The sequence below is a fragment of the Mobula hypostoma genome, chromosome 25, assembly GCF_963921235.1.
Source record: "Mobula hypostoma chromosome 25, sMobHyp1.1, whole genome shotgun sequence".
NCBI lineage: Eukaryota > Metazoa > Chordata > Chondrichthyes > Myliobatiformes > Myliobatidae > Mobula > Mobula hypostoma.
Genome location: NC_086121.1, coordinates 4,420,893 through 4,444,391, shown reverse-complemented (window position 1 = coordinate 4,444,391; position 23,499 = coordinate 4,420,893). Strand labels below are relative to the sequence as shown.

The following is a 23,499-nucleotide window of genomic DNA, read 5'->3' as shown; positions in this document are numbered from 1 at the left end:
GTCTCTCTGGTGCTTCCCTCTCTCACCCCTCTCCCTTCCTCTTTTCTCTACCATGATTCCCCTCTCCCTGCCCTCTTCCCACTCTCAGTCCACAATAGAGACCCATATCAGAACCAGATTTATCATCACTCACATATGTCATGAAATTTGTTTTTTTGTGGCAGCAGTACAATGCAATACATAAAATTACCACAGTGCAGTGCAAAAGCTTTAGATACCCTATATATATATATATATCTGCCTAAGACTTTTGCACAGTCCTGTAGAATTGAGACAGACAGCAGCAGGCATTGAACACTGATTTGTGATCACTGGTGCTGTGTAGTGATTGCACCCCTGTTAACATAGTATCTTAATTTGGTGATGAAGATAACATTGAATTTCTCATCATTGATATTGTGGTGAAACCCATTCCCAGAAGTGCCACTGTTTTGGGCATTTGATTAAGAATGGCACAAGGTCCAGGGACCCAGGATCTATCCTGACCTCTACTGCTTCTGCTGCTGTAACCCACCCACTTCAAGGTTCAATGTGTCGTGCATTCAGGGATACTCTTTTACACACCACTGTTGTAACGTCTGGGTATCTGAGTTACTGTCACCTTCCTGTCAGCTTGAAGCAGCCTGGCCATTCTCCCGTGACCCCTCTCATTAACAAGCTGTTTTCACCCACAGAACTGCGGCTGTCTGGATGTTTTTTTTTGTTTCTTGCGCCATTCTCTGTAAACTCGAGAGACCGTTGTGTATGAAAATCCCAGGAGATCAGCAGTTTCTGAGATACTCAAACCACCCTGTCTGGCACCAACAATCATTCCACGGTCGAAGTCACTTAGATTATATTTCTTCCCCATTCTGATGTTTGGTCTGAACAACAACTGAACTTCTTGACCATGACTGCATGCTTTTATGCATTGAATTGCTTCCACATGATTGGCTGATTAGATATTTGAATTAACGAGCAGGTGTACTTAATAAAGTGGCCACTGAGTGTACACTGACATGCATTAGGAATTTGCTGTGGCGTGGTGGTGTTACATGCAATAAAATCCACAACAATGAATAATTATAGGCACAAAGAATTTTTTAAAAACTTAGAAAGCACAGATATAGAGTAAAATGTACATAAATACATCAATACGATAACTGTATTTCTGAAGTAATCGCCATTATAAAAAGTGGCGTAACTTGTTTGCAGTAGATAAATATATATTTAGGGGAGCAGCTACCTAGAGTGGTTGGTCAGATTAACTGCCTGGGGCAAGCAGCTTTTCAGATGGTGTGAAGTTTTTGTTTAACAGCCCTATAGCGCTTTCTAGAAGGGAGCTTTTGGAAAAGGCAGTTTGCAGGTGGGTGGTGTCTTCTCCATCTCTTTGTCCCGTTCACACACAAGTCCTACAGTGATGGTGGACTGCAGCCTTTGACCTTTTCTGCTGACCTGACTGTAGTTTTTGCATTTTGTGAGTGGATGCTGCAATAAACCAGGCAGCAGTGGCTGATGATGGTAAAGAGTCATTATTGGAAATAGAGCATCACAAATGAGATCAGAAACAATGGGATTTCCTTCACATTATGAAAGTCAGTAAGAAGTGTGATGAGAAAAGGAGCTTCCTTGTTTTTACAAAACGACAGGAGTTTAGAGTGCTGGGGTAGAGATATGGCTCTACTTCTGCTAGCTTGCAGGTCACCCTTGGGCAAGGTGTAGCACCTGCTTAACCCCCCACCCACTGATCAGGGTCCTGTGAAGCCATGGGAGCAGGAGGTGGATGGTCATATGAGCAGCTGGTGCATATCACAAGTCCTGGTTATGCGACCACTGATGCCAGGCAGACAATCTCTGAAGAGTATTGATAATGGCTGGGGTCACCCGTCTTGTAAAGACACTGCCCAGAAGGCGGCAATGGCAAACCACTTCCGTAGAAACTTTTGCAAGAACAATCATGGTCATGTTCATGATTGCCCACATCATACGACACGACACATAACAAACAAATGGAAGTTTATTTGCACATAGAATAAAAACATCAGGGATTTACAAGAGTGTTAATAATTTCAAATTTAAATATTGTTACTACTATCTACAATACACTCAATTCCACCATTCCTGGAAAACCCCCACTGTACCCATAGCATGCTCTTTCTCAAAGGATACTCATGCATGAATTTAACCCCAGGTGAAGAGTTGGCAGTTGGCTTGGGCAGAGTTGTCAACTGCCCACTGCCTGGGCACCTGAATGGCCAACTTAGCCAGGTCCAGTAGCAAGTCTATTAGTAGATCCCTCGAGTGGACCACGTCCGAATCCATACTGGGTGACCATATATCAGAAGCGTGGGGCTGAAATGTAACCAGTTTTGAGGAGCAGCCCCTTCAGATACTCAGAGGGGCTGCGACCTCTCAGACTCTATATAATCATGGTCCACTGGCTTTCTCCCGACCACAGAAAGGACAAGTGGATGGGATGTCTGTGAACCTGCTCAAAAACCTGTTGTTCCTTTAACAGAGTGACCAACTATTAAACAATATATATACACAAGATTACTCAAATATTATTGAAATATTAAACACACAATACAGGGGACTCATGGAGATCCAATCCATGCCTCAGGAAGGAGAGTATGTTGCCCCTGCTTTTGGCGCTGAGGGACACAAGGTGCCACGGTTGTGTAGCGGTTGACATGACATTCATACAGCGCAGTGCGCCGGAGCTCAGAGTTTAATACCGGCATCCTCTGTGAGAAAGTTTGTACATTCTTTCCAAGTGTGCCCGGGTTTGCCCCGGCTGCTCCAGTAGCCCCCTCACATTCCGAAGACATACGGGGTAGTAGGTTAATTGGTCATTGTAAATTGTCCTGTGCTTAGGCTAGAGTTAAATAGGTAAGTTGCTGGGTAGCACAGCTCGTTGGCCCGGAAGGGCCTGTCCCTCACTGTATCTCTTGATAAAGAAATATCCATGTGGAGTACCCAATGAACAATGAGAAAGTATTCCAGGCGGCATGAGAATTTTTATTGTTTGATGAATGATGTTCAGATTGAAGATTTATTTTTCACCCCAGAAATTAAAGTGACGATTTTCTGTTTCTTTAATCCTTTTTGTGCCCTTGCGGCAGGAGTAATGTCATTGCCAATAGATGAAACAATACCCTCAGTATTGGCATCAATCATTCTCAGGTCAGGTTTAGCTTCAAACTCGTGGGAGTACACATCTCGTAAAACCTCTCTTGGTCCCAGAACACACTCTACACAGTCAGGAAAACTCTCCACTTTCTGAGAATCACATTCAATATCCCTGGTAAATGGCATGAAATTTGTTGTTTTGCCACAGCAGTACATTGCAATTCATAATAATAAAATACTATACATTACATATATTAATTATATATAATTAAATTCAGTAAGTAGTGCAAAAAGAGAGAAAAAATTAAGCACGAGGAAATCTGCAGATGCTGGAATTTCAAGCAACACACTTAAAAGTTGCTGGTGAATGCAGCAGGCCAGGCAGCATCGCTAGGAAGAGGTACAGTTGACGTTTTGGACCGAGACCCTTCGTCAGGACTAACTGAAAGAAGAGATAGTAAGAGATTTGAAAGTGGGAGATCCAAAATGATAGGAGAAGACAGGAGGGGGATGGATGGAGCCAAGAGCTGGACAGTTGATTGGCAAAAGGGATATGAGAGGATCATGGGACAGGAGGCCCAGGGAGAAAGAAAAGGGGGAAGGGGGGAAAACCCAGAGGATGGGCAAGGGGTATAGTGAGAGGAACAGAGGGGAAAAAAAGGAGAGTGAGAAAAAGAATGTGTGTATATAAATAAATAACGGATGGGGTACGAGGGGGAGGTGGGGCCTTAGCGGAAGTTAGAGAAGTCGATGTTCATGCCATCAGGTTGGAGGCTACCCAGACGGAATATAATGTGTTGTTCCTCCAACCTGAGTGTGGCTTCATCTTTACAGTAGAGGAGGCCGTGGATAGACATATCAGAAAGTAAGGTAGAGTTCATAGGTTCATTATCCATTCAGAAATCTAATGTTGGAGAGGAAGAAGCTATTGCTGAAACATTGAGTGTGTGTCTTCAGACTCCTATACCTCCTCTTTGATGGTAGCAATGAGAGGAGGGTATATTCAGGACGATGGGGGCCGTTAACAATAGATGCGACCTTTTTAAGCATCACCTTTTGAAGCTATCCTTGATGCTGGGGAGGTTGAAGAGAGCAGGACAATGCACGTCTAAACTCACATCATTCTACAGTTGCGCAGTAGAGGGCATCTAATTGCTGCATCACTGCTTGGTACGAAACCTGCATTTCAGTGGACAGGAAGGCTGGTCAAGACTATCTAATATATCACTGGCACCAGCCCACCTGCATCAAGGACATACTGTATATACAGAAAGGTGCCGGAAAAGGGCCAGCAACATCATGATGGATTCCACCCACCCTGCTCACGGACTGTTTGTCCCACTCCCATCAGGGAGGAGGCTACGTGGCATCCACACCAGGACCACCAGACTCAAAAACGGTTACTTTCCCCAAGCAGTAAGGCTGATATTATTTGTTAATTTACTGGTGGTAATATTACTTTATGCGTTATGTGTGTGAGGTATATGTAGCTTGGTGCGGAAGAACATTGTTTTGTTGGCAGTATACTGTGTATGGTTGAATGGAAACAAACCGAACTTGAACTTGTAGAGGGAGAATGACTGGGGGTCAGAAAGCTCAAGATCAGGTTTAAATGTGAATGCATCAATAACAAAGGCAGTGAGAGGTTTTGGTGTTGACATCATTGAGGCTGTCAGCTGGCAGTGGGACAGATTGTCTCAGGAGCTGTGTTGGCACTGAAGCACGACCACAACCGGACCATCTAATTGAATCAATTAGTATTCACTTCATTAATCTTCTCAATTATGTATCCAACATTCTTGTTTAAAGTCCTGGAATTATTTAATTCTTCAGTAAACGGGTTCAGAGGGGTAGTCTGGTCTGGAACCAAGTTCTGGTGATTCCCTCATCAGTGCTAAACATAGAAGATATGCCATAGAACATGCTATCATGTTTGCTGTTGTGTGCTGGGGCAGCAGGCTGAGGGTAGCAGACACCAACAGAATAAACAAACTCATTCGGAAGGCCAGTGATGTTGTGGGGATGGAACTGGACTCTCTGACGGTGGTGTCTGAAAAGAGGATGCTGTCCAAGTTGCATGCCATCTTGGTCAATGTCTCCCATCCACTACATAAAGTACTGGGTGGGCACAGGAGTACATTCAGCCAGAGATTCATTCCACCGAGTTGCAACACAGAGCGTCATAGGAAGTCATTCCTGCCTGTGGCCATCAAACTTTACAACTCCTCCCTTGGAGGGTCAGACACCCTGAGCCAATAGGCTGGTCCTGGACTTATTTCATAATTTACTGGCATAATTTTCATATTACTCTTTAACTATTTATGGTTCTTTTATTATTTATGGAGCAACTGTAACGAAAACCAATTTCCCCCGGGATTAATAAAGTATGACTATGACTGTTACAGCACAGTACAGGCCCTTAGGCCCACAATGTAGTAGTGAGTTTTTAACCTAATCCAAGATCAATCTAACCCTTCCTCCAGCATAGCCTTCCATTTTTGTTTTATCATCCATGTGCCGATCTGAGAGTAGTCTCTCATACATCCCTAACGTATCTGCCTCTACCATCACCCATGGAAGGCTGTCCCACACACCCACCACTCTCTGTAAAAGACCTACCTCTGACATCCTCCCCCCTCCCCCCCCCCCACAGTAGTTTCCTCCAATCACCTTAAAATTATGCTCCCTTGTATTAGCCACTTGCGCACTGGGGAGAAAAGTCTCTGGTTGTCCACTCTATCTGTGTCTCTCATCAGCTGACTTTGACCTTCAGCTACCATTTTTTTGGAATCAGGCATTACAGGTGGTAAATGGCATGACAGAAGTCTTACTGTTCTCCACAGAGAACCCATAAGCCAGGGCTCTCAGTTATCCATCCACAGACCAAAGCTCACTCTGTACCCAAAGCTGTTCCAGGCTTCCAGTGCCTTGTCTCCTAAGAGGAAATGGAACATAGAACTATGGGACAGTACAGGCCCTTTGACCCACAATGTTCTGCTGACCTTGTGCCTGTTCTAAAATCAATCCATCTGTTTCCTCCCACGCTTTTCTTTCATCCATGTGTCCATCAAAGAGTCTGTAATCTTGTACATTAATAGTTCTCTGAATCTGCATAGCCGTGATGCTGCAGTATGCAGTTTTTTTTATTGCATGTCTATTTCACTGTACTCGTACACAGGACAACAAACTTGCATGCAACATGGCTGTAAGATCTCAAATGAAAGCAATCAAATACCACTATGAGTTTGACCTTATGTCACCCTGACCTCGCTCTAACTCCTTTGAGTTTGCACTCTTACCCTTGACCCTCCTCTGTCATCCTGACCTTTCTCTCTTCCCATTGGTCTTAAGTCACCCTTGACCTTGAAATCTTACCCTTTTACTTCCACTGTCAACTTCCAGTCTTGTACAGTCACTCTCTGCCCCAGTGTATCGTTATTGCTTGACCTTGGACTATCTCGATGTAACTCAGTTTTGTGAGATAAGCATTTCACTATATTTCAGTACGCAGGACAATATTAAATTTATAACGATCTGAGCAAGTCAGGCAGCATCTACGGAGGGGAATGAACAGTTGACAAATCTAGTCCATATTTCTTCATCAGGATATGATGAAGGGTTTCAGCCTGAAATGTCAACTGTTTATTTCCCTTCTTAGATGCTGCCCGACTTGCTAAGGTCCTGCAGCATTTTTGTGTGCATTGATCAAGATTTCCAGTATCTGCAGAAACCTTTGTGTTAATAATAAATTAATTCTGACTTGAAGCATAGTTTGAACTAACACTCAACCTAACAGGGATAAATGTTGATAAACAGCATAGTTTATATATGCGATAGTAACTGTACTGTTGTGAGCAATCTCGGCCCCTTATTGTGCTGGCATTGGAGAGGGTCCAGAGATGCTTCACAAGAATTATCCTGGGAAAGAAAGGGTTAACGTATGAGAAGTGTTTGATAGCTCTGAGCTTGTAATCATGGGAGTTTAGAAGAATGGGGCAGGAGAGGGGGGATCTCAAAGAAACCTTTCAAAAATTGAAAGGCCTAGGTAGTATGAATGTGGCGAAGATGTTCCCTATAGTGGGACAGTCTAGCACCAGAGGTCATAGCCTCTTAATAGAAGAATATCCCATTAGAAAAATGATAAGGAGGAATTTCTTCAGCCCAGAGGGTGATTAATTGTGGAATTCATTGTGGAGGCCATGTCACTGGGTATATTTGAAGAGGAGGTTCACCAGGTTGATGCTGGAGATGAGGAGGTTAGACTATGAGGAGAGATTAGATTGCCTGGAACTATATTCATTGGAATTCAGAAAAATGAGAGGGATCTTATAGAAATATATAAAATTATGAAAGGGATGGATAAGATAGAGGCAGGAAAGTTGTTTTCAACTTTCCAACAAATGAGGGAACAGAACTCAAGATTTGGGAGAATAGATTTAAGATGAAGATGAAGAGAAACTGCTTTTCCCAGAGAGTAGGGAATCTATGGAATTGTCTGCCCAGCGATGTAGAAGAGGCAAACTCATTAACTGTACAGTCAGATATTTTTAACATAGCAAGGGGATTCAGGGTTGTGGTGAAAATGCAGGTACGTCCACGACCAGAGCAGCCGTGATTTTATTGAATGATGGAACCAGCTCAACAGGACAGATGGCCAATTCCTTCTCTTATTTCTTAAGTTCTCAGATTCAGAATCAGAGTCAGGTTTAATATCTCCGGCATGTGTCATGAAATTTGTTAACTTAGTAGCAGCAGTACAATACAATACATGATAATATAGGAAAAAGTAAATAAATCAATTAAGGTAAGTATATATATTTAATTAAATAGTTAAATTAAAAATATTGCAGAAACAGAAATAATATTTTAAAAAGTGAGGTAGTGTTCATGGGTTCAATGTCCATTTAGGAATAGGATGGCAGAGGGGAAGAAGCTGTTCCTGAACCGCTGAGTATGTGCCTTCAGGCTTCTGTACCTCCTCCCCTCGTTCCAGATGATAAAGTTGAGAAGAGGGCATATCCTGGGTAGTGGGGGTCCTTAATAATGGATGCCGCTTTTCTAGGTGATCGCTGTTTGAAGATGTCTTGGACACTACTGAGGCTAGTACCCAAGATGGAGCTGACTAATTTTACAATCCTTTGTGGCTTCTTTCAATCCTGTGCAGTAGCACCTCCACCACCAACCCCCCACATACAGATGGTGATGCAGCCTGTCAGAATGTTCTCCAAAGTACACCTGTAGATGTTTTCGAGTGTCTTAGGTGACAAACCAAATCTCCTGAAACTCCTAATGAAATATAGCTGCTGTCTTGCCTTCTTTATAGCTGCAATGATATGTTGAAACCAGGAACTTGCAATTGCTCACTCTCTCCACTTCTGATCCTCAATGGGGACTGGCTTGTGTTCCCTTGTCTTACCCTTCCTGAAGTCCACAATCAGCTCTTTCAACTTACTGACGTTCAATGCAAGGTTGTTGCTGCAGCACCACTCAACTAGCTGGTATATCTCGCTCCTGTGTGCCCCCTCGTCTCCATCTGAGATTCTACCAACAACAGTTGTATCATCAGCAAGTTTATAGATGGCATTTGAGCCACACAGTCGTGTGTATAGAGAGAGTAGAGCAGTGGGCTAAGCACACACCCCTGAGGTGTGCCAGTTGTGATTGTCATCAAGGAGGAGATATTATTACCAATCCACACAGACTGTGGTCTTCTGGTTAGGAAATTGAGGGTCCAATTACAGAGGGAGGTACAGAAGCTCAGGTTCTGTAGCATATCGATCAGGACTGTGGAAATGATGGTGTTAACCGCTGAGCTATGGTCAACGAACAGCATCCTGACATAGGTGTTTGTATTGGCTGTGTGAAGAGCCATTGAGATTGCTTGTGCCATAGACTTACTGTGGTGATAGGTAAATTGCAGTGGGTCCAGATCCTTGCAGAGGCAGGAGTTGATTCTAGCCGTGACCAACCTCTGAAAGCATTTTGTCACCGTAGATGAGAGTGCTACTGGATGATAGTCATCAAGGCACCTCACACTGCATTTCTTGGGCACTGGTATAACTGTTGCCCTTTTGAAGCAGGTGGGGGTTTCCGTCCGTAGCAGTGAGAGGTTGAAAATGTCCTTGAATACTCCTGGCAGTTGGTTGGCACAAGTTTTCAGAGCCTTACCAGGTATCTAATCTTTTGATTAGTGCAAAATAAGTCCATTGTAGTGTGAAGTGGTCATAGCAAAAACAATGTGCAAAGTGGTCAAAGTGTTGTGCAGTTGTTTCAAGAACCGAAATGACGAAGGGAAGTCTTTTTACAGATGCTGCAGTATAATTCCAGTCCATACTGAGCTGAGAGAATAGGAGCCCTGCAGCTTGAGCCAAAACCCTCAGGTCAATTGCCCACATTGTAAGTAAACTCTGTCTGTTTGTGTTGCTCAGGTCTGAAGGATCCATGCAGTGACGTGACTTGTGGATTCGGCAGCTCCTGCGTCCAGTCGTCCGACGGGCAGTCGGCCAAGTGTATCTGCCCCACCACGTGCAGCGGGCAGCCGGAGAAGGTGGTCTGTGGCAGTGACGGCCAGGATTACCGCAACGAGTGCGAGCTGAACAAGCACGCTTGCGACCAACATCGCAACATCTACAAGAAGTCCGACGGGTTCTGCGGTGAGTGGGCAGAGGCCGTCACCCTGACGAGTCCAAGTAACTGGGTAGCAAGGTCACAGTTTTTTGTGATGACATCACTCACCGAACACAATAAAATAGTGGAGCAGAATTAAACATTTTGGACTATCGAGTTTGCTCCACCATTCCATCATGGCTGATTTATTATCTCTCTCCTGCCTTCTCCCTGTAAGCTTTGATGTCCTTATTAATCTAGAACCTATCAATCTCCACTTTACGTATACCCACTGATTTTATGCTTGCACTGATTTTTATTCTGTGGCAATGTCCACTGGAGGGTTGAGGTCCAGGGCCCTGTCCTAGCTTTGGATGACCGTCCATGTGTGTGTTGGTGGGTCGGAGGATGGAACAGGGCTGTTTTTTGCTGTTATTTTGTAGCTTGTTGTTCCGCTGATCATTGTGGTTATGCTATGTTGGTGCCAGAATGTGTGGTGACTCTTGCGGGCTGCCCCCAGGTTGTGTTGTTGTTATCACAAGCGAAGTTTTTCACCGTATGTTTTGGAATTCCACAGATTCACCACCCTCTGGCTAAAGAAATTCCTCCTCAGCTCTGTTCTAAAGGGGCATCCGTCTATTCTGAGGCTGTGCCCTCTGGTCCTAGACTTCCCCACTATAGGGAACATCCTCTCCGTGTCCACTCTATTTAAGCCTTTCAAATTCGATACATTTCAGTCAGAACCTCCTCCAGTCTTTTAAACTCCAGCGCTGGAGCACAGGCCGAGAGCCATCAAATGCATCTCGTACATTAACCCGGGATCATTTTCGTGATTCTCCTCTGGACGCTCTGTCTAGTCCTTTCAGTAATTGGGAGGTTTCAATGAGATCCCCTCCCATTCCTCTAAATTCAAGTGAGTACAGGGTTCAGAGTGTGAATTATGAGGAGACACCACGTGGTACAGTATGACGCATCATGTTGTGCTGAGCTAAAGAAACTAGCAAATTAAACACCAAACTAACTAATCCTTCTGCATTTACAACATTGTATTTGTCTCCACCACCACCCCGGCAGCGTATCCCAGCCACCCACCACTCCCTTGAACATTCCCCTTTTCCGTTTAAATGCATGCCCTCTGCGAGTGGACACCTCAACCCTGGGGAAAGAGGTATTCCCTGTCTACTCTGTCTATGCCTCTCATTATCTTATATACTTTGATCGGGTCTCCCCTGAGCCTACGCTGCTCCAGAGAAAACAGCTCAAGTTGGTCCAGCCTCTGGAATGGGTTGGTAAGCAGATTAGGAGGAGCAGCATCATCATCCAGCATGGAACCAGGCTGTTTAGCACAACTGGTCCAGGCTGACTGCGTTGCCAAGCGAGCTAGTCTCATCTGTCCACGTTTGGCCCATAGCCCCTCTAAATCTCACCTACCATGTGCTTACCTAGATGGCTTTAAAATGTTGCTTGCTTATTTATTTATTTATTTATTTATCTATTGATTGATTGATAAATAAATAAATAAGCAACAGTTAAAAGCCTTCTATTTATTGATTGATAGAGATGCATCACAGAATCAGCCCTTCCTCACACTTCGAGCTGCGCCAGGCAGCCATCCCCGAATTAACCATAGCCTGATCACAGGACACTTTACAATGATCAATTAACCTACCAACGGGTACGTCTTTGGATGGTGGGAGGAAACCGGAGCACCCGGAGGAAATGCACATGGTCACGGGGAGAAGAGGCAGCAGTGAGGATTGAACCCGGGTTGCTGGTACTGTAAAGCGTTGTGCTATCCACTACACTGCCTTGCCACCCTAAATGTGGCTAATGTGCCTGCCTCAGTCACTATTTCTGGCAGCTCGTTCCAAATACGCACTGCTGTCCATGTGAAGAAGCTGCCCCTGATGTCCCTTTCAAATTCCTTGCCTCTGACCCTAAACCCATGCAGAACAACCATTGGGAAATGGGACTGATCGTCAAAAGGCCAGTTCGGCTCCCGTCTTCCTAACATTCCAGGATTCCAAGGCTAACTCATGCCAATAAATCTTTGTTCTTTACTAAATGGTGTTTGTTCACTTGAGTTTGACTTTCCATTACCCACTGAGCTCAAAGCTCTCAATTCACGCCACAGGTAATTCCCTGAATTGCTCTACGGACTTCTAGGCCGATGGTACTTACTGCCACAATTCACCCAGTCACCTGCTGATGGCCTCACTGTATAACTACACACCCTGGCAGCGTTCCTGCCTATTGCTGAGCCTACTCTAAGATAGTTCAAAATTCAATGTAAATTTATAATCAGAATACACATACATCACCTTATGCTATATTGAGATTAATTTCCTTGCAGACATTTACAGGAAAATAAAGAACTAAAATAGAATTTATGAAAAGCCATACATAAACAAGGACCAACAAACACCCGACGTGCAGAAGAAGCCAAATTGTGCGAATATAATCTGTAATACTGAGAAATTTGTTGTGGTGTCCTTGAAAGTGAGCCTATAGGTTGTGGAATCAGTTCAGTGTTGAGGTGGGTGAAGTTTTTTTTAGATTATGAGAACAGTCAGTCCTCTTTTATTGTCATTTAGAAATGCGTGTATGCATTAAGAAATGATACAATGTTCCTCCAGAGTGATATCACAGAAAACAGGACAGACCAAAGACTAACACTGACAGAACCACATAATTTTAACATATAGTTACAGCAGTGCAAAACAATACCATAATTTGATAAAGAACAGACCATGGGCACGGTAAAAAAAAGTCTCAAGTCCTGATCGACTCACGAGTCCCCGATAGCAGGCGGCAAAAGGGAGAAACTCCCTGCCATAAACCTCCAAGGCACCGACAACTGCCGATGCCTTGGAAGCAGCCGACCACAGCCGACACCGAATCCGTCCATCGGAAAACTTCGAGCCTCCAACCAGTCCCTCCTGTATAGCCTCCCGAGCGCCTTCGACCTAGCCCTGGCCGCCGAAACAAGCAAAGCCGAGGATTCGGGGCCTTCTCCTCCGGAGACTCCTGTTACCACACAGTAGCAGCGGCAGCGAAGTGGGCATTTCAGAAGTTTCTCCAGGTGTTCCTCCATACCTCCATACTCTCACGTCTGTCTCCATCAAATCAGAATTGTGCATGGTCCCCTACTTGACAGATTACAGATATCATTCACCGGAGAGGCCGCGCGCGCTGTGTCACGCTGCCATCTTCTCCTCCTCTAATTATCAGTTACCAGTTATCCATACTGGTTCAAGAAACTGATGGTTGAATGGTAATAGCTGTTCCTGAACCTGGTGGTGTGGGACCTGAGGCTCCTGTGGCTCCTTCCCAACGGCAGCAGTGAGAAGAGAGCATGTCCTGGACAGTGGGGGTCCCTGATGATGGATACTGCTTTTTTATAGTAGCACTCCTTGTAGATGTCTCAATGGTGTGAAGCTGAATGAGAATAGAAGGTCAAAGTTCAAAAGTTTAAGGTAAATTTATTGTCAAAGTAGGTATATGTCACCGTATACTACCTTGAGGTTCATTTTCTTGCAGGCATTCACAGTGGACCAGTGAAATGTAATGGAATCAATGAAAAACTACACACAAAGAAACACTGACAAATAACTAATGTTCAAAAGATGGTGGAAAACAGTGATTCAAATTAGCAAAATGCTTTACAAAGCAAAACACCTTTATATTTACGAGTTTTAAGGCATTATTCAGCCATGAGGACAAGTTACCCCTGAACTAAGCGGAAAGGCAAGATTCAATTGATTGGAGTGAATTTCAGAATCAGATTCAAGTTTTTTGCCACTGACATATGATAGTTCACACCGGCCTGTACAGGAGAAAGGAGGTGGAAGAGTAATGCACAAGGCCCGTCAAACCTGACCTCCCTAGTCAATATGGCTGGGGCCGATCAGCCCCAGTCCTTGTTTCTGTTTTTCCCTCAGTTCCCTATAGCCCTCAATTGTCCAATCAGTCTCCCTGCCGTTGGAGACAAATATACAGAAAGGTGGCAGGAAAGTGCCAGTAAGATCACGAAGGACCCCACCCACCCTGCTGATGGACTATTTGTCCCACTCCCCTCACGGAGGAATCTATGTAGCATCTGCACCAGGATCACCAGGCTCAAAAACAGTTACTTTCCCCAAGCAGTAAGGCTGATCAACACCTCCACCCGCCAACCACCACTACTTTATCATTTCCTGTCAGAGACACCTTATGTACAGACACTCCTGTGCCTAGCGTCACTTTGTGGACATACAGTCAATCTGTGTATATAAGCTATTTTTTGTATTTATTTTTGGTTTTTTATTATTGTGTTCTTTATCTTTGGTGGGAATTTTTTGGTGCTGCAAAGGAACAATTATTTCGTACTCCTGTACACCTTTGTGTAGGAAATGATGTTAAACAATCTTGAATCTCCTACTGCCAGACTTACGGACAGCTTCCATCCCACTGTGATCAGACTGTTGAACAAACCTCTCATTTGCTTGAAGTGAATTCTTGATTCCCCCCAGTCCACCTCACTGTGACCTCTGCACCTCACTGTCTCCCTGCACTGCACTCTCTCTGTAACTGTAACACTTCATTCTGTATTCTGTTACTGTTTTACCTTGCTCTACCTCAATGCATTGTGTAATGAATTATGTATGTAAACAGTATGCCAGGCAGGTTTTTCCACTGTATCGCAGTACATACTACAATTATAAACCAATTCACCCGTGTGGTTAGTACAAAGATTATTCACTGTATCTCAGTGTATGTGACAATAACATATCAACAAGTGTCAGTCTACTTTCTACACAAATAGATACTCAGTGGGCACTTTATTACACTTTATTACCTAATAAAGTGGCTACTGGTGTATGTTCATGGTCTTCTGCTACCTTAGCCCATCCGCATCACGGTTCGACATGCTATGCATTCAGAGATGCTCTTCTGCACACCACTGTTGTAACGTGTGGTTATTTGAGTTACTGTCGCCTTCCTGTCAGCTTAAACCAGCCTGGTCATTCTCCTCTGAACTCTGTCAATAACAAGGTGTTTTTGCCCACAGAACTGTCACTCACTGGATGATTTTTGTTTATATCACGTCTTTCTCTGTGAACTCTAGAGACTGTTATGAGTAAAAATCCCAGGATATCAGCAGTTTCTGAGATACTCAAACCACCCAGTCTGGCACCAACAATCATTCTGCAGTCAAAGTCACTTAGATCACATTTCTTCCCCATTCTGATGTTTGGTCTGAACAACAACTGAACCTCTTGACCATGTCTGTATGCTTTTATGCATTGAGTTGCTGCCACCTGATTGGCTGATTAGATATCTGCATTAACGAGCAGGTGTACCCAATAAAGTGGCCACTGAGTGTACTTCCCTCTGTAAGAGTGTAGCCAGCAGGAGTGGAGTGGAACGGCATGGGGGCCCTCACTAATTTTTTTCAGGTTTACTGTGTTGCACACAGACCCCTGCAAAAACGCTCAGAGTGACCTGAACCAGGCGTGCCGCGTACAGCCAAGAATGCGCAAGCCAGAGGTGCTGTCGCGACCGGAGAGCTGCCCAAAGGAGGACAATCCCGTCTGTGCCGATGACGGTCAGACCTATGACAGCTTGTGCGTCATGGAGAGGATGGGAGCTCTCAAAGGCATCAACCTCCAGAAGATTCGCTTGGGACCCTGCCTGCCCAGAGGTGAGCAGTTAGACCGTAAGACATAGGAGCAGAGTTAGTGTAACACTCACGGGATGCTGGCGATCACAGCAGGTCAGGCAGCATATTGGGATAGGAATAAAGAGCTGACATGTCGGGCCGAGACTTATCGTCAGGAATGAGCAGCGGGGTATGACCATTTGGCCCATTGAGTCTGCTCCACCATTCTATCACGACTGGTAATCTCAGCCTTCTCCTGTAACCATAGACATTCATACTCATCAAAAACCTATCAGTCTCTGCTTTAAATATACCCTATGACGTGGCCTCCACAGCCATCTTTGACAGTGAATTCCACAAATTCACACTCTCTGGTTAAAGAGATTCCTCCTCATTTCTGTTCTAAATGGACGTCCTTCTATTCTGATGCTGTGCCCTCTAGTCCTAGACTCCCCCATTATAGGAAACATCCTCTCCATATCCATTCTATCCAGGCCTTTCAATGTTCAATAGCTTTCAATGAGGTCCCCCCTCATTCTTCTAAACTCCAGTGTGAACAGGCCCAGAGTCATCAACTATTCCTCATGTCTCACCCCTTTCATTCCTGGGATCATTGTCATGAACCTCCTTTGGGGCCTCTCCAATGCCAGCACGTGCTTGTGCCAAGGGGCACAAAGCTGCTCACAATACTGCTCCCAAGTGTGGGCTGACAGTGCTTTATAAAACCTCAGCTGTTGGGGTTGATTTGGCTTAACAAATGGTCCTGAGTTCTATTTCAGCACTTAATCAGATGATTAAACTTGAGCCTTTCGGCAAATTTTACAACAGAAGATCTTAATCGTCTGTGCTTCCCTCAAAACTTATTTTCTCACTGGCCTGAAGCTAAACTAGTTACAGGAGGTGAGCTTGCTGTAGAATTTGTTCTCAAGAAGTGGCTGACCTTGAGAAAGTCACACCAAGAAGGTTTGTTCCCAAGGAGTAAGTGCTAATATTGCAGCAATTATTTTCAGTTCGGCTGGCATTCCCCACCACCCCAGGAGCAACAGGGTCAACAACAGAACAATGTATTGGAGTTAGCAACGAGCTTCCCATATCCAAAGAGAAAGAACTAACTGCATAGTCTTTAACCATCTTCTACCAGTCACTGGTTTTGAATTTCTGGATTTATTGAACTTTGTTTCTTGGCCTGCTGGATTTTAATTTAAAACTCGAGACTGATGTTGCGGAACTTTAAGCCCTGAGTTAGAGGTAAAGGTTAAATAGTTGGGTTGAGTTGTTCTCTGATCTCGGCAATCCAATTGCAAACATTTCATTAACATACGAGGCACTTTAATTTGTGATCTGTCCTCCAAATGCTTGGATTTTCGATCAGCTGATTGCTCATTATTACGGAAACTCAGTTGTGATATAGGAAGGGGATCTCATTGCTGATTGGTTGAGTGGCGAACTCTGTGCATTGTGGTCTGGAATTTTACCTGCATCAGCTAATATATAGGATCGAGATCTACGTGTGTTTACAGAATTGTTCGAGGAAAACAATGCTTCTCTGAATTCTCTTGCATGCTGCGTGCTCGCATGCGCCGTGACTTAAAATGATGCCCAGTCCAATTTATGCCCCTCTCAATCTTCATGGGTAGTGGCTAGAGAAAGCTGGCCATCCTACTTCATAGCCACGTAGATCGAGACCAGTGTACAGAGTTCGCCGCACAACCAATCGGCGATGAGATCCCCTCCCTATATCACAATTAAGTTTCCGTAATGACGACCAATCAGTATATAAAGGCCAAGCATTCAAAGGACACACCACAAATTAGCAGTGTACTGACATGTCTCCTCGTATGGTGACAAAATGTTTGCAAATAAATTGCCAAGATTGGAGAACAGCTCAACCCAACCGTCAACCACCTGAGTTACACATTTTATGAGTTATTTCCAAAGGTTAGGTTAAATAGGTTAGGACTATCTTCACTGGAGTGCAGGAGAATGAGGGGGGATCTTACAGAGGTGTACAGAACTATAAGGGATATAGAAAAGGTGAATAATTGCTGGCTCTTTCACCTCAGTTTGGGTAAGATGAGAACAGAACTAGAGGTCATAGGTTTAGGGTGAAAGGTGAAATATTGAAGGGGAACCTGAGGGGCAATTTTGTCACTCAGAGGGTAGAGCGAGTGTAGAATGGGCTACCAGTGAAAGTGGTGGATGCAGGTTCGATTCCGACCTGTAGGAGATGTTGGCATAAGCACGTGGTGGGAAGGGTGTGGAGGACTCTGGTCCACAGGACTAGGCAGAATATCAGTGTGGCACAGGTTAGATGGGCCGAAGGGTCTTTCTTTGTGCTCTATGACACTATGACTGTGTCTTTGCCATTAGACACACCACCGTGGGATTAATATCTGCTCACTCTCTTCATTACAGACAAGTGTCAGGAAGAGTGCAAGTTCAACGCCGTGTGCCTCAGCCTGCGGGGGAGCGTCCGCTGCTCGTGCGACCGCATCGTGTGCGACGGGGCTTACAAGCCCGTGTGTGGTCAGAACAGCCAGAGTTACAACAACGACTGCGAGCGCAAGCAAGCGGAGTGCCTGGAGCAGACGTCCATCCCAGTCAAGCACCAGGGCCCTTGCGGTAAGCAGCCGTGAAGCCTCGCTGCCCAATCACCCTGCCTGGATGTGCAGCTCTGCCGTAAAAATGGTGGTGCGACTTCAAGATCCTTTCTTTGTGTTCTCAATGTTGTCTTCTCAACTCCGTCGGCGTAACATTGCTGTGAAATTCCTGTTCTCCATATTTCCATTACCCGTCTGAACCCATCTGCCATCTTGTCTCATTTGCGCATGCCCACCACCCTTGGTAGTGCCAGACCACATTCCATACCCGTGACGCCTTTTCGAGAGTGTCTTGTTTCGTTTGTTTCAAATGTGTTTTCTCGTATGCAGTGTCTCACTGGCGACCACCTCTCTTTGTCTTGTCTGGGAAGCTGTCCGATCACAGTCGGAGCGGCGCGTCACTCTCTCTGCGAGTTCAACCTCTGACCTTACCCGTGAGGGCTCTTCGGACCTTGAATATGACCTTACCGGACCAGGGTCAGGAGAAGTTGTCACGTGAGGGGAAAGGTCAGGCTGTCCCCTGACAGAAAAGGATTTGCATTGTAGTATATAACTTCCTCAACTGGAAAATGAACTGATGGTAAAAAAAAGGAAGCCATCAAAACCCCACCCTTTCGTTATAGGACACTAGAACAGCTCTTTTCTCAGTATAAGACCTCTCGATCACTTATAATGAATTATGATGTTTCTAAAGCTGTGAATTATTACATAATTTTTCCACGAATATGACCCCAAGCTATTGAAGTGTTTTGTCTTCTATGTTCTGCTAATGAGGATCTTGAGAGCTTCTATAAGGATGGAGGCCTCTTCTTGATCAGAATGCATTTGATTTTCCTGCCCTGATATTGTATTTTCGAAAAAGTCCTGCCTTCCAAACCAAAATGGGCACTGCACAGCAGAGTTCAGTTGAGTAGCCTCCAACTAGATAGCATGAATATCAATTTCTCCTTATGGTAAAAAAAATTCCCTCCCCCTTCCCTCTCTTTCTACTCCCTACTCTGGCCTCTTACCTCTTCTCACCTGCCTATCACACAAAATGCTGGAGGAACTCCGCAGGTCAGCCAGCATCGATGGCAATGCATAAACGGTCGACATTATGGGCTCTAGACTCATATCTTCAGACTGAGAAGGAAGGGGGAAGATGCCAGTATAAAAAGATGGGGAAGAAGGATGGCTTGAAGGTGATTGGAAAAAGCCAGATGGGTCCCCATCTTTTTATAGGGCTGGAGATATGATTAGAGAGGAGAGTGGACCGGAGGAGAAGAGGAAGGAGGAGTTTATGCATTGCCATCGATGCTGGCTGACCTGCGGAGTTCCTCCAGCATTTTGTGTGGGTTGCTTCAGTTAGATTGGTTGGTGTCATAAAGCAGGCTTGTACTTCCTTGTGATTTTGTTCTTATAATGGCACAGAAGGAGGCTATTGGGCCCATCAGGTCCCTGCAGCTGCCAGTCCCATTCCCCCTTGTCCTTTCAAAGTTCAAAGTAAGTTTATACAGTATCTATCACCGTATATACCTGAAGGGTCATTTTCTTGCAAGAATTCACTGTAGAATTTTTCTCCTGTATTCCTGCAATGTTTTCTTTCTGACGTTGCTGTCTACTCCTATGGATTCTTTCTGACATTAATTTACACAAAGGGGCATTTACAGTAGCCGGTTAGCCTGCTAGTGTGTCGTTGAGATGAAGGTGGGAACCACAGTGGCCAGTGGGTGCAGAGATCGTCTGCAAATTCTGCACGTGCGGCCCGTGGGACGAGGAGCGAGCTGGGGTCTCTGCAACTGAGGGAGAGCATTGACTCTCATCGAGTCATTCAGCACAGAAAATGGCAAACTCTGCAGAAGTTCTGTTCAAAGTTGTCACCATACACCACCTTGAAATTGATTTTCTTGCAGGTATTTACAGGAAAATAAAGAAATACAATAGAACTTATGAAAACCAATACATAAGAAAGACTGACAAATGACTAATGTGCAAAAGAATATAAATTGTGCAAATAATAACTAAATAATACTGAGAACATGAGTTGTAGAGTCATTGAAGGTGAGTCCATAGGTTGAGGAATCAGTTCAGTGTTGAGGTGAGTGAAGTTACCCACACTGTTCCAGGACCCTGATGATTGAGGGTAACAACTGTTCCTGAACCAGGTGGTGTGGGACCTAAGACTCCTGGAGGGTGGGGTTCCTTGATGATGGATGTTGCTTTCTTGTGACAGCGCTCCTTTTAGATGTGCACAGTGGCGGGATGGGCTTCACCCATGATGGTTCAGGAGCCTGCTGGTTGAAGGGTAACAACTGTTCCTGCACCTGGTGGTGTGGGACCTGAGGCTCCTGTACTTCCTTCCTAATGGTAGCAGCAGTATCAGGGATTAATACTGAAGGCCAAAGGTTCAAAGGTTCAAATTACTATCAGAGAATGTATACAGTATACAACCTGAAATCCTTACTCTTCAGTTCAATGGTAGGGAGGGTTTCACCTGTTATGGTTGTTGGGTAATAACTGTTCCTGAATCTGATGAAGGTGGCAGCAGATAATTAGCAGGGGCTGGGTTCAGATAGGTGAAAATAACAGAAGTGATTTGATGTGATTTTTAAACATTTTAGTGAATTTATTAGTTGAGACGATTCTGCTCCTGTCACCGGTCTTGTACAGAACACTTGTATGGTAATGTCTCGACAGATGGGAAAATGAAACTCCACTGCCCTCGGATTAGTATCAAACTGGGCCAGCAAATATTCACTCTTGCCTGAAATCAGAGCCTCAACCTAATTAGAGGCTCCAGTTCTAATCCAGCCAAGCTTGATGACCCTGTACTCTGATCCAAGTGACTGGCTCGGGCTCCCAGGATGCTAGTGGGTCACCTGTAATGTTAGCCTTATCTTGTACCAGATTGCTTTCAGTCAGATAATCCCAAATTGCCAGGGTGCCAGTCACAAAGAATGTTTTATAAGTACAGACAACATCAGTGTTGAGGGATTTTGACAGCGCAGCAAGAAAATATACAAGTGTGCATTTATGCTTTTTTATCTCAGCATTGTTTAGAAGCGTTAAAGCAAGAGATGGCCAAATGTTCTCCGGAGCCTGTGTTCACGGCATATCCCATACCCCATCTCCCTTCTCAGCCAGTCCCCAAATCCCTGATAACCTGATAATTAGCAATCTCACACTTGTGGGCTCTAAACCCATGGTAGTGCTTGGCGTGATGCTATTACAGCACCAACGACCCGGGTTCAGTCCCACCACAGCGTGCAAGGAGCTTGCATGCTTCCCCTGTAACTGTGTGGGTTCCCTCTGCGTGCTCAGCTTTCCAACGACGTAGGTTAATTGGTCAGATGTGCATAATTGGGCAATGTGGGCTCATTTTGTTACCATGCTGGATCTCTAAAAAATAACACTCAAACCCCCAAAGAGGAGAAAATTCCGAAGATTTAAGTTCATGGGCCGTTATAGCACAGCAACAGGTCCTTCTGCCAGTCAAGTCCATGCCTGCCTGGTCTTCTGCATAGACCCATCTATCTACACCTGGACCATGGCCCTTTATTCCCCTTCTATCCATGTACAGGTACCTGTCCAAACATCTCCGAAATGTAGCAATCAAACCTGCATCCACCACATCCGCTGGCAGCTCATTCCACACTCTCACCACACTCAAATTGAAGAAATTCCCCCTGAGATTCCCCTTTCACCTTTAACCTTTAAGCCTGCTTGCATTCATCCTATCTATCGTCATCACCATTATGTGCTGTGTCGTATGACGTGGGCAATCAGATCTACTGACCATGATTGTTCTTAGCAAATTTTTCTACAAAAGTGGATTGCCATTGCCTTCTTCTGGGCAGTGTCTTTACAAGGTGGATGACCCCAGCCATTATCAATACTCTTCAGAGGCTGTCTGCCTGGCGTCAGTGGTCACGTAAACCAGGACTTGTGATATGCACCAGCTGCTCATACGACCATCCACCACCTGCTCCTATGGCTTCACGTGACCCTGATCGTGGAGCTAAACAGGTGCTACACCTTGTCCAAGGGTGACCTGCAGGCCAGTAGTGGGAAGAAGTGTCTTACACCTCCTTTGGTAGAAACGTATCTCCACTCCGCCACCACATCCTATCTATACCCCTCATAATTTTGTGTATCTCTGTAAGATTTCCCCTTATTTCCCTGAATTCCAGTAACAACCATCTGGTGAAGAAATTTGGCCTTGGCTCAATCCCACATGAGCAATTCCTGTCCTGAGAATGTAGCCAACTTTCTCTTAAAGAGTAAACAGTATTTTGCAGCCACCTGCCAATCCCTCGTGAAATGAGTCACCTCTCAATCTGAAGTGAATGTAACTCACTTCCCTCAATCTCTTCTTATAAGACAATCCTCTCATCTCTGTGAATCACACTGTTTTCATATATATTTTTTTTAAAGAAAAAGTTCAATTTTAAACCCTCTTGAGTAAAGTTGTTTGTTTGTTGTGGAAATAGATGACATTACAGATTATGTTATTGCATCCCCACTATCAGTAACCCTGTGGAGGGCTATGTAGGAGGGAAGGGCTAAATTGATCTTAGAACAGGTTAAAAGGTCAGCACAACATTGTGGGCCAAAGGGCCTGTACTGTGCTGTAGTGTTCTGTGTTCTATGGCATGTAAGCTAATTGGCAAACAGAGATGTAAGAGGATAGAGAGTCAGGATTACAGATGGGGGGGGGGTGCGGTGAGACAAAAGAAGGATTTGAACACGACAAGAATTTTAATTTTAATTGAGGCATTGCTTGTTAAATGGCCGGTGGGGCGTAATGAAGACAAAATGGGCAAATGTGATAGTACAAGTTTTTGAATGAAGTAACTCAATGCAACAGAGGTCTGGTGGGAAACCTTCATCAATTGACAGTATTGAGTAAACGCTACTCTGTTCAGGGCAGTGGCAGAAGTTCCGTATTTGCTAATTGAATCTTGTGTCCGTGGTTCCTGAATCTTTTCATAGGACGGAGAACACTACAGCACAGTACAGACCCTTCAGCCTGTGATGTGCCCACTTTTTAACCCACTCCAAGATCAATCTAACTCTTCCCTCCATCCATTTTTGTTTCCTTATCAAAGAGACTCTTAAGGGTTCCTAATATATCTGCCTCTACCACCACCTCTGGCCATACACCCACCACTCTTGGTGTGAAAAACCTACCTTTACATCTCCCTCCAATCACCTTAAAGTTATTCCCCCTCGTATTAGTGGCACAGTAATGTAGTGGTTAGCACAACGCTTTACAGTACCAGTGACCCGGGTTCATTTCCTGCTGCTCTCTGTAAGGAGTCTGTATGTTCTCCCCATGACCCCGTGGGTTTCCTGCAGATGTCCGGTTTCCTTCCATGGCCCGAAGACATACCAGTTGGTAGGTTGATTGGTCATTGTAAATTGTGCTGTGACAAGGCTACAGTTATATCAGGGGTTGCTGGACAGTGTGGCTCTAAGAGTCGGAAGGATCGACTCTGCACTGAATCCCAATAAGTAAATAAGTAAATTTCTGCCCTTGGAGAAGGTATCTGGCTGACAACT

The 23,499-nt window shown here is 44.7% G+C and overlaps 1 protein-coding gene across 6 annotated transcripts in view; it reads left to right on the top strand.

Moving 5' to 3' along the window:
• Positions 1-23,499, top strand: part of agrn (agrin) — a 534,989-nt gene that overhangs the window by 357,007 nt on the left and 154,483 nt on the right. For all 6 annotated transcript variants that reach the window (XM_063033167.1, XM_063033166.1, XM_063033165.1 and 3 more), the window contains 3 exons: positions 9,540-9,764; positions 15,176-15,400; positions 17,774-17,980. In XM_063033167.1, the coding sequence (XP_062889237.1) occupies positions 9,540-9,764; positions 15,176-15,400; positions 17,774-17,980 (657 nt within the window). The remainder of the gene's footprint in view (positions 1-9,539; positions 9,765-15,175; positions 15,401-17,773; positions 17,981-23,499) is intronic.